Source organism: Lepidochelys kempii, chromosome 10 (assembly GCF_965140265.1).
Source record: "Lepidochelys kempii isolate rLepKem1 chromosome 10, rLepKem1.hap2, whole genome shotgun sequence".
Lineage (NCBI taxonomy): Eukaryota > Metazoa > Chordata > Testudines > Cheloniidae > Lepidochelys > Lepidochelys kempii.
In genome coordinates, this window is record NC_133265.1 from 41,687,914 (window position 1) to 41,699,953 (window position 12,040).

The 12,040-nt window shown below is 44.1% G+C and overlaps 1 protein-coding gene across 1 annotated transcript in view; it reads right to left on the minus strand.

Moving 5' to 3' along the window:
- The window catches only part of REC114 (REC114 meiotic recombination protein), a 155,088-nt gene that overhangs the window by 25,172 nt on the left and 117,876 nt on the right, over positions 1 to 12,040 (minus strand). Inside the window, exon 5 of the mRNA XM_073361537.1 lies at positions 1,303 to 1,508. Coding sequence (XP_073217638.1) covers positions 1,303 to 1,508 — 206 coding nt within the window. The remainder of the gene's footprint in view (positions 1 to 1,302; positions 1,509 to 12,040) is intronic.

Consider the following 12,040-nt stretch of genomic DNA (forward strand, 5'->3'; position numbering starts at 1 on the left):
CCCTCCCGCTAGGCTGGGTGAAGGGCCTTTAGAAGTGGGCATGCTTGTGCCTACCCACCTCCCAGATTTTTCCAATAAGGCATAGAAGCATAGAATATCAGGGTTGGAAGGGACCTCAGGAGGTCATCTAGTTCAACCCCTTGCTCAAAGCAGGACCAATCCCCAACTAAATCATCCCAGCCAGGGCTTTGTCAAGCCTGACCTTAAAAACCTCTAAGGAAGGAGATTCCACCACCTGCCTAGGTAAAGCATTCCAGTATTTCACCACCCTCCTAGTGAAAAAGTTTTTCCTAATATCCAATCTAAACCTTCCCCACTGCAACTTGAGACCATTACTCCTTGTTCTGTCATCAACTACCACTGAGAACAGTCTAGATCCATCCTCTTAGGAACCCCCTTTCAGGTAGTTGAAAGCAGCTATCAAATCCCCCCTCATTCTTCTCTTCTGCAGACTAAACAATCCCAGTTCCCTCAGCCTCTCCTCAGAAGTCATGTGTTCCAGTCCACTAATCATTTTTGTTGCCCTCCGCTGGACTCTTTCCAATTTTTCCACATCCTTCTTGTAGTGTGGGGCCCAAAACTGGACACAGTACTCCAGATGAGGCCTCCCCAATGTCGAAGACCTCACTACAGAACCATTAATAACTACTCTGAGAATGCTTTCCCAACCAGTAGTGCACCCACCTTGTAGTAGGTTCATCTAGGCTATATTTCCCTAGTTTATTTATGAGAAGGTCATGTGAGACAGTATCAAAAAGTGCAATGTGACATACTTCCTGCTGGGCAGAAACAAAGAAGCCCAGGATACAGGAGTCACAGGCTGCAGCTACAGAGTAGTAAGAAGTTTGTTACCTCATTGCTATACATAGTTCTTGTTCATAATAAAGGGTTTATCTTAATATTGGTCTGCTTGTCAATAAGATACTACATTAGCAGATAGCATAGTTTTGTTTCTGGACAAATGCATAGATGAAATGCCTCTTTTCAAAAATTTGTACTATTAAACAACAGGATTAAAATAGTGATGTCTTATACCCAACAACCACACAAGGACCATATTCTTATTAGACTACACATCCTAAAGCAGTGGTTTTCATCCTGTGGTCCACGGACATCTGGGGGTCCGCAAACTATGTCTAAGATTTCCAAAGAGGTTCGCACCTCCATTTGAAATTTGTAGGGGTCCTCAAATGAAAAAAGGTTGAAAACCACTGGCTTGAAGGAGTATGGACATGGCACTTAAATTAGGCAACCATTATATTTCTTAGTTTCACACACACACTCTTCTGGCTTACTCCATGCAGCATCGATGTATTTTGTTCGGAGTCCTTCACTTGACTTTCACGGTTAGCCAGCTGACTATGCCCTTGGTGCAGCTCTTGGCTTGGCTCATCTGTTACCTGAACTGTTACATAGTCTGCAAGTTTCTGCACACAACTATAGCAGTGTTCCAGCGCCTGCTCTTTTGAATCTCCACCAAACTGAATACGAAACATGCGGCATTCATTCTGTTTAAAGCCAAAGAGAGAAATTAATTTGAGTGTGCATCCCACCAAACAAATTTGTTTTTAATTAAATTTGTATTTATTGTAGCCAAAACAAAATAGTGATAGTTACTGGATCACTGCACCAACTATAAACACAAGGTTTTTTAAATTTCTCCTTGCTGTATAAGAACGGCCATACTGGGTCAGACCAAAGGTCCATCTAGCCCAGTATCCTGTCTTTCAACAGTGGCCAAAGCCAGGTGCTTCAGAAGGAATGAACAGAACAGGTAATCATCAAGTGATCCATCCCATCACCCATTCCCAGCTCCTGGAAAACAGAGGCTAGGGACACCATCCCTGCCCGTCCTGGCTAATAACCACTGATTGGCAGAGAGTTCCACAGGTTGACTGTGTGTTGTGTGAAGAAATGCTTCCTTCTGTTTTGTTTTAAACCTGCTGCCTATTAATTTCCTCTTCATTTACTCCAAAGGAGCTGTGATGAAATGGGACTGTTCTTAATGTTTCCTCTGAATAGTGTGGGGGTGCCTCAGTTTCCCCTATGCAGTTCTTAAGTATCTAGGTGGTGGGATAAGGGTGTATGATCACTGCAGAGCCCTAGAGGGCAGGTGTGTGCAGGAGTCTGGACACAGAGAATGGTCGACACCCTGTTTCCTGGCCACTGATGGCCTGGGCCCTTCCCCCCTACAAGGTGAGAGCTAAAGGGTTGGAGAAAAAAGGAATCGGGTGACCTCCTGGCCTGGGAAAGGAACAAAGCCCAGAGGAGGAGGGGCTGGAGGGAGTTTCAGTTTGGGGCTGGCTGGGACATGGAGTGAAGGGCAGACGTGGTTGTCTGGCTCACTGCCCCCCAAAATGGACCCAGCTGAGGGGTCCTGTTCTCTGCACCTACAAGCTCTGTTTTAGACCATGTTTAATAAACCTTTGTTTTACTGGCTGTCTGAGAGTCACATCTGACTGCGAAGTTGGGGTGCAGGACCCTCTGGCTTCCCCAGGAGCCCCGCCTGAGCGGACTCGCTGTGGGAAGTGCACGGAGGGGCAGAGGATGCTGAATGCTCAGAGGTCAGACCCAGGAAGGTGAAAGCTGTGTGAGCTTTGTGTCCTGAAGACAGTCTGCTCCCAGAGAGGAGACTTCCCCGGAGTCCTGTCTGGCTTCATGGGGAACAGTTCCAGAGCATCGCCCAGGGACTCCGTGACAGGAGCTACACCGGAAATGTTTTGTCAAATGGTCAAAGCTGTTTCCCAGTGCAAATATGGAACCAGGAAATGTAAGGAAGAAGCCTTTACTTTTGCACATGCCACTATCTATCTGCATCTTAAAGGGAGAATTTTCAGTCTGCCATAAGTTGATGCTGAAATATTAAGGCACATTCCACTTCAATTTATCGCTTTAACATTTTTGGAAAGTTGGTGGTTCACTGCATTTCTAATGCAACACTGGCCAACATAAAGGCCATGAATGTTTAACTATTAGTGTCCATGGCTGCAAACGTGATTTCCTGAGAAGTAGCACTCTGCCTGCAGCCAGACCATCAAAGACTAATCAGAGCTCTCACCATCTAAGCCTGGTGGGGCTTGGGCAATTACTTGAATCAGAGATTGCCAAAAAATAAAGCAGGCTGCTGTAAGTATTTCTGGGGAAGTAAGAAGCACATTCTTTTGGTCATTATTAAACCAATGTCCCAGGGTACAATTAAGGGCCCTCCCTGGGGTATTGGTTTAATAATGACCGAAGAAATGTAGAATCTTTTAGAGGATACAAACCAAGTTCTAACCACTTCTGGCTACTAAAAATCCAACGTCACTACAGAGAGGAGCAGAGGTATTAGCTATGGAATCCAAGCCAAATTCTGACTTTGGTATTATTATTACATGGCAATTAAATTTTCCATTTCTAAATTTTCCTTACAGTTTCAATTTATTAAGTTATTCTTCATTTCAGACTCTCTTGAACCCACAGTTTAGTGTGAATATGCATAGTTAAGCAGTTGTTGCCTTCCACCCCAGAGACAGCTGCACTTCAGTGGTGGATCAAATGCAATGTACAGCTGTTTAAGCTTATGTAGTGAGACAGACTGACTTCCCTCCCCTGGGTGGGCAGAGCCAAATCCACCCCACCCCACTCACCGGAAGTACCAGGGCGGGACAGGAAGTAGAGGAGAGCCCTGGACCTCAGTTGCTGCTGAGCCACAGGAGAGTGGAGGTCTCTTCTATGGAGCAAATGCTCCTACAAGAGCCAAGCCTAGCCCAGTCCCGCCATCAGGGGATGCAGATGAGGACCGCCAGGGGATACCAGTGGCTGAATACCATGAGGAGACAGGGGATTTTTTTGGACCATGGGACCCTACACTCAGACTCTGGTAGGAAATAGTCCAGGGGGACCAGACTCTAGTCCAGTTCTGCTGTGTCTGGATTCCCCACTGACCCAGTGGTGGAGCACTCTGCCACTGTTAAGGCCCTGGGCAGGGACCCAGTGAAGTTGGGTGGGCCTGGGTTCCCCTACCCCCTGCTGCGAGCCCCCACCCTTTGGGTAGCAGCCTATTCGCTCCTAGGCCAGAAGGCCCTGTGTGTTGTCTGCCCCAGCCAGGTGGCTGACGGCTTAAGACTGATTGCGGCTCTGCCTTGCCCAGAGGGCCAGAGCTTTCTGTTAATTATAGGCTGTTAATTACTGTCTTCCCCAGCTAGGTGGCTGTGGGTTAAGGACTGTTGTGCCTCACCCCACACAGGGAGCTGGAGCTCTCCCCTATAAGACTGTTACTTGCAGTCAGCCAGTAGTAAGGTTTTATTGGAAATCCTCCCTACTAGAGTGTGAGGGACCACTAGAGCTTAGAAAGCACATTGGGATCCTTCAGGTTGAAAGATGCTATGTAAATGGAAGGCTGTTGTAATCACTTTTTGAGATCTGTCTTTGGAAGCACTTATTAGTGAAAACCAGCCTCACTCAATCCACTCCCCCACAAACAATGCCCTCAGTTCCATGAGGTTCTGGATCACTTTGCACTCATGGAATAGCCAACAATACATACAATGGTAACAGAGTCTCACATAATGTTACCTTTTACTTATATAATGAATGGAGAACTTGTTTCTAAATATTAAAACAATATCTTATAAAACCCCCTCACCAGATGGATACTGTATAATTTCTAAGGTGAGTTTGATAGCATCCGCCTTGATAGCAGTCACATCACACAATAGACTGGAAACTGCAACTACTAGATATAATTCTGTAAATCATTTTGAAAATGCAGGCCAAAAAAGGATTCAAGTATCTGTCATGCATGTCCTTCAAGTGAGCTAGCATGCCTTAAGAGCTGATCTATATACTTAACAGCATGCAGGATGCAAAAGCTTGTGATGTGCAAATTATTCAGACTTTTATGCTGATCTTGAAATTTTAAAACCGAAAATGGGCTTAAGATACCAAACATGAACAAGTCTCATTTAGATGGACAATGCTTAGTTGATCCTGGATGTTTCTGAATAGAGCTCCACATCACTAAGCCAATATCATATTTATCCTATCTTTTTCTTTAATGACCAGATCAGTAGACTGTACTACTGCAAATGGCCCAGCTTGATTATCATACACATTGTAAGGAGAGTGATCACTTTAGATAAGCTATTACCAGCAGGAGAGTGGGGTGGGGGGAGAGAAAACCTTTTGTAGTGGTAAACACCCATTTTTTCATGGTTTGTATGTATAAGAACATCTTCTGTATTTTCCACAGTATGCATCCGATGAACTGAGCTACAGCTCACTTCAGCTTATGCTCAAATAAATTGGTTAGTCTCTAAGGTGCCACAAGTACTCCTTTTCTTTTTGCGAATACAGACTAACACGGCTGTTACTCATTCATCTTTACTAGGTAGTCAAATACTTGGAAGTTAAATGAGAAGTCCTCTAAATTTATGTAGCTCACCGAACAATCTGGCATATTATTACAGGCACATTATTTTAAGACACAGCTATTATATTATGTGATTTAAAGGCACTGCAAGTAAATAACCCTGTTCTAATGCTTTTTAAATGGAAAAATGTCAAAGTGATGGTTCAGATTTTTAACTCTCTTTATCCGTTGTACCATGAAAAGCTTGTGGGATTTTTCTTCTAGTTTATTGAGCTGATAGAGGAATTTGATCAACTCCTCCCAGTTCAGAAGTAACTCATGGAGATGCAAGGCATATTTTTAATGGGAGAATTTACCTATATTGGACAAAATCAGAAATGACATTTTAATTTGAACTCCTTTTGGGGGATTTTCACAAGAGACAAATAATATCTTTATGGTCTTTTGGGGGCACTGTAAAATATTCAAATACACTCCAGCTCTGATGAGCTACTGTTCCCTTGCTGTGTATATGTGGATCTGAATTATACAAAAGTTATAACATCGGTGCTTATAATTGAATTTCTGTTCACCATTGATTTATTTTTGTTGTAGACATTTATTTTCTTTATGTAGAAGGAAGGCAGCAACAATTTAGCTAAGGATGGATGTGAGCACAAACTTCAGGTCCGATGCACAGCTAAGTGTGCTATTCAAGTGCAGAGTGTACCCTGTAAGGATTTTTAAATAGTCTGATCATGTATATTGTGCTTAGTCACCAATAGAGTTTCAGTTAAAATAAAGTGTATAAAGGAACATTGCTTCCTACAACTATCTTAAAGAACACATTGCACGATAATTTTTATATAAGAATACTTTTCCATTTTATAGGTGGTGGTAACTAACAGACTATGTAATTTTGGGGGATAGTTAATAACCAGAAGAGTTTTGTGCCTTGGGTAAACGATAAGAAGCTGTAATATGAATGACAATTACAAGTTTGTTCATAATTCTGTTTGCGCAGTGTTTTAAAGTTTCCTTCACTCTCATTCATGTAAATATTTATATAACTTGAATGCACTTCCTATTTGTGAGGTATCAATCCTATCCTTGGATAAAATAACTTGGAGTCTGAAGCAGGGGCACCTGAACAGGGGGAAGACCATGGTCCTCCCACTTTTTACTGTCCATAAGGACGAGTGAGAGGGGAGCGGGGCCATGGTTTGGGTGCCAGTGGGGGTCTGAAATGTTTATTAGCCCAGGATATAGTTAATAAGCAACACTCCACTTCATATACTGAAGTGATGTGTTTAGAAAAAACAGGGTTAAAAATTTTTTTTCTCCAGAAGAAGAGATGAAGGTAATAGGTCACCATAGTGACAGTCAAGACAGCTGTAGCGGCTCAAGAGCTAGCAAACAGAGCTGTAAACAGGGGAGTTTACACACAAACCAGGAAGAATTAGTGGGGGAAGCAAAAGTGGATGGGAATTTGGGAGGCAGTGACCATGAGTTGGTTGAGTTCAGGATCCTGACACAGGGAAGAAAGGTAAGCAGCAGGATACGGACCCTGGACTTCAGGAAAGCAGACTTTGACTCCCTCAGGGAATGGATGGGTAGGATCCCCTGGGGGACTAAGGTGAAGGGGAAAGGAGTCCAGGAGAGCTGGCTGTATTTCAAGGAATCCCTGTTGAAGTTACAGGGACAAACCATCCTGATGTGTCGAAAGAATAGTAAATATGGCAGGCGACCAGCTTGGCTTAACGGTGAAATCCTAGCGCATCTTAAACATAAAAAAGAAGCTTACAAGAAGTGGAAGATTGGACATATGACCAGGGAAGAGTATAAAAATATGGCTCGGGCATGTAGGAATGAAATCAGGAGGGCCAAATCGCACCTGGAGCTGCAGTTAGCAAGAGATGTCAAGAGTAACAAGAAGGGTTTCTTCAGGTATGTTGGCAACAAAAAGAAAGCCAAGGAAAGTGTGGGCCCCTTACTGAATGAGGGACGCAACCTAGTGACAGAGGATGTGGAAAAAGCTAATGTACCCAATGCTTTTTTGACTCTGTCTTCACTAACAAGGTCAGCTCCCAGACTGCGGCGGTGGGCATCACAGCATGGGGAGTAGATGGCCAGCCCTCTGTGGAGAAAGAGGTGGTTAGGGACTATTTAGAAAAGCTGGACGTGCACAAGTCCATGGGGCCGGACGCGTTGCATCCGAGAGTGTTAAAGGAATTGGCGGCTGTGATTGCAGAGCCATTGGCCATTATCTTTGAAAACTCGTGGTGAATGGGGGAAGTCCCAGATGACTGGAAAAAGGCTAATGTAGTGCCAATCTTTAAAAAAGGGAAGAAGGAGGATCCTGGGAACTACAGGCCAGTCAGCCTCACCTCAGTCCCTGGAAAAATCATGGAGCAGGTCCTCAAAGAATAAATCCTGAAGCACTTACATGAGAGGAAAGTGATCAGGAACAGTCAGCATGGATTCACCAAGGGAAGGTCATGCCTGACTAATCTAATCGCCTTCTGTGATGAGATTACTGGTTCTGTGGATCAAGGGAAAACAGTGGATGTATTGTTTCTTGACTTTAGCAAAGCATTTGACACGGTCTCCCACAGTATTCTTGTCAGCAAGTTAAAGAAGTATGGGCTGGATGAATGCACTATAAGGTGGGTAGAACGTTGGCTAGATTGTCGGGCTCAACGGGTAGTGATCAATGGCTCCATGTCTAGTTGGCAGCAGGTGTCAAGTGGAGGGCCCCAGGGGTCGGTCCTGGGGCCGGTTTTGTTCAATATCTTCATAAATGATCTGGAGGATGGTGTGGATTGCACTCTCAGCACATTTGCGGATGATACTAAACTGGGAGGAGTGGTAGATACGCTGGAGGGCAGGGATAGGATACAGAGGGACCTAGACAAATTGGAGTATTGGGCCAAAAGAAATCTGATGAGGTTCAATAAGGATAAGTGCAGGGTCCTGCACTTAGGACAGAAGAACCCAATGCACCGCTACAGACTAGGGACCGAATGGCTAGGCAGCAGTTCTGCGGAAAAGGACCTAGGGGTGACAGTGGACGAGAAGCTGGATATGAGTCAACAGTGTGCCCTTGTTGCCAAGAAGGCCAACGGCATTTTGGGATGTATAAGCAGGGGCATAGCGAGCAGATTGAGGGACGTGATCGTCCCCCTCTATTCGACATTGGTGAGGCCTCATCTGGAATACTGTGTCCAGTTTTGGGCCCCACACCGCAAGAAGGATGTGGATAAATTGGAAAGAGTCCAGCGAAGGGCAACAAAAATGATTAGGGGTCTGGAACACATGACTTATGAGGAGAGGCTGAGGGAACTGGGATTGTTTAGTCTGCAGAAGAGAAGAATGAGGGGGGATTTGATAGCTGCTTTCAACTACCTGAAAGGGGGTTCCAAAGAGGATGGCTCTAGACTGTTCTCAATGGTAGCAGATGACAGAACGAGGAGTAATGGTCTCAAGTTGCAGTGGGGGAGGTTTAGATTGGATATTAGGAAAAACTTTTTCACTAAGAGGGTGGTGAAACACTGGAATGCGTTACCTAGGGAGGTGGTAGAATCTCCTTCCTTAGAGGTTTTTAAGGTCAGGCTTGACAAAGCCCTGGCTGGGATGATTTAACTGGGAATTGGTCCTGCTTCGAGCAGGGGGTTGGACTAGATGACCTTCTGGGGTCCCTTCCAACCCTGATATTCTATGATTCTATGATTCTATGATTCTATGTGACTAAAAGAACCAGGCAGAGGAAAAGACGGGCTAGTGAAGGAGAAACAGAGCTCAAGAACAGGTTTGCAGAGTTGGAAAATGAAGAAGGGGCTCAGCAGGTAGACACTGAAAGTGGAAGGGCAAGGAAGAAGAGAAGAGCGGCTAGCCCTATAGGAAAAGGGGAAGAGCCAATGGAGACTACAGCAAATATGAGCCCCAGGAGGATACAGGATGGGTTGAAGAGGATTACAAGGGAAAGTAGGAATGGAAAGAACTTGCAGCCAGAGGGGACAGGGGATAGACTGGAGAATAGCACCGTCACCAGGAAAAGGCAGGTCTATGTGATCGGGGACTCTTTGCTGAGAAGAATAGACAGGCCTGTAATCAGAGCTGATCCAGAGAATAGAAGGGTGTGCCGTCTTCCAGGTGCTAAGATACAGGATGGAGACCTGAGTTGAAAAGGATCCTAAAGGGAGCAGGAAAGAATCCCCTAATTATCCATCATGTAGGAACAAATGATACAGCTAGGTTCTCGCTGGAAAGTATTAAGGGACACTATGCTAGGCTGGGGAAGACGCTTAAGGAAATTGAGGCTCAGGTGATCTTTAGTGGGATTCTGCCTGTTCCTAGAGAGAGGCAACAAAGGTGTGACAAGATTATGACCATCAACAGATGGCTTAGGCAATGGTGCTATAAGGAGGGCTTTGGGATGTATGGCCACTGGGAGGCATTCATGGACAGAGGACAGTTCTCTCGGAATGGACTTCATCTGAGTAGGGAAGGAAATAGACTTCTAGGATGGAGGCTGGCACAACTGATTAAGAGAGCTTTAAACTAGGAATTTGGGGGAGATGGCTGGGAGATGTCCAGGTAATCTCCACGCCGGATTTTAGCATTGAGAGGGAAGAAAACGAAGTAAGAAAGGATACAGCCGTGGGTGGGAGAATGTGTAGATAAGGAGGAAGGGTAGCGTGGATACCAGTCTAGTAGGTTATACTGGTTGTAGAATGACCGTGCCTAATAAGGAACAGAATGTGACCGAGGCCAAACAGCAAAAATTAAGATGTTGGTATACCAATACGAGGAGCCTACGTAACAAAATGGAGGAACTAGAGCTACTGGTGCAGGAAGTGAAACCAGATATTATAGGGATAGCAGAAACATGGTGGAATAGTCGTCATGACTGGAGTACAGGTATTGAAGGGTATGTGCTGTTTAGGAAAGACAGAAATAAAGGTAAAGGTGGTGGAGTAGCATCGTATATCAATGATGAGGTAGAATGTAAAGAAATAAGCGATGGAATGGATAAGACAGAGTCTGTCTGGGCAAAAATTACATTGGGGAAGAAAACTACGAGAGCCCCCCCTGGGATAGTGCTTGGGGTGTGCTATAGACCGCCGGGATCTAATTTGGATATGGATAGAGCCCTCTTTAATGTTTTTAATGAAGTAAATACTAATGGAAACTGCGTTATCATGGGAGACTTTAACTTCCCAGATATAGACTGGAGGATGAGTGCTAGTAATAATAATAGGACTCAGATTTTCCTAGATGTGATAGCTGATGGATTCCTTCATCAAGTAGTTGCTGAACCGACTAGAGGGGATGCCATTTTAGATTTGGTTTTGGTGAGTAGTGAGGACCTCATAGAAGAAATGGTTGTAGGGGACAATCTTGGTTCAAGTGATCATGAGATAATTCAGTTCAAACTGAACGGAAGGATTAACAAAAATAAATCTGCGACTAGGGTTTTTGATTTCAAAAGGGCTGACTTTCAAAAATTAAGGAAATTAGTTAGGGAAGTGGATTATGGATCTAAAGGCAGAGGAGGCCTGGGATTACTTTAAATCAAAGCCGCAGAAGCTATAGGAAGCCTGCATCCCAAGAAAGGGGAAAAAATTCATAGGCAGGAGTTGTAGACCAAGCTGGATGAGCAAGCATCTCAGAGAGGTGATTAAGAAAAAGCGGAAAGCCTACAAGGAGTGGAAGATGGGAGGGATCAGCAAGGAAAGCTACCTTATTGAGGTCAGAACATGTAGGGATAAAGTGAGAGAGGCTAAAAGTCAAGTAGAGTTGGACCTTGCAAAGGGAATTAAAACCAATAGTAAAAGGTTCTATAGCCATATAAATAAGAAGAAAACAAAGAAAGAAGACGTGGGACCACTAAACACTGAGCATGGAGTGGAGGTTAAGGATAATCTAGGCATGGCCCAATATCTAAACAAATACTTTGCCTCAGTCTTTAATAAGGCTGAAGAGGATCTTAGGGATAATGGTAGCATAACAAGTGGGAATGAGGATATGGAGGTAGATATTACCACATCTGAGATAGAAGCCAAACTCGAACACTTTAATGGGACTATATCTGGGCCCCCCATTTATCTTCATCCAAGAATATTAAAGGAATTGGCACATGAAATTGCAAGCCCATTAGCAAGAATTTTTAAAGAATTTGTAAACTTAGGGGTTGTACCGTATGATTGGAGAATTGCTAACATAGTTCCTATTTTTAAGAAAGGAAAAAAAAGTGATCCGGGTAACTACAGGCCTGTTAGTTTGACATCTGTAGTATGCAAATCTTGGAAAAAATTTTGAAGGAGAAAGTAGTTAAGGACATTGAGGTCAATGGTACTTTGAGAAAGTAACAGATTTTTTTAGACAAAGGAAACACAGTGGATCTAATTTACCTAAATTTCAGTAAGGTGTTTGATACCGTGCCACATGGGGAATTATTAGTTAAATTGGACAAGATGGGGATCAATATGAAAACTGAAAGCTGGATAAGGAATTGGTTAACAGGGAGACTACAGCGGGTCCTACTGAAAGGTGAACTGTCAGGCTGGAGGGAGGTTACCAGTGGAGTTCCTCAGGGATCAATCCTTTTGGGACCAATCTTATTTTATCTTTCTATTACTGGCCTCGGCACAAAAAGTGGGAGTGTGCTAATAAAGTTTGCGGATGATACAAAGCTGGGAGGTATTG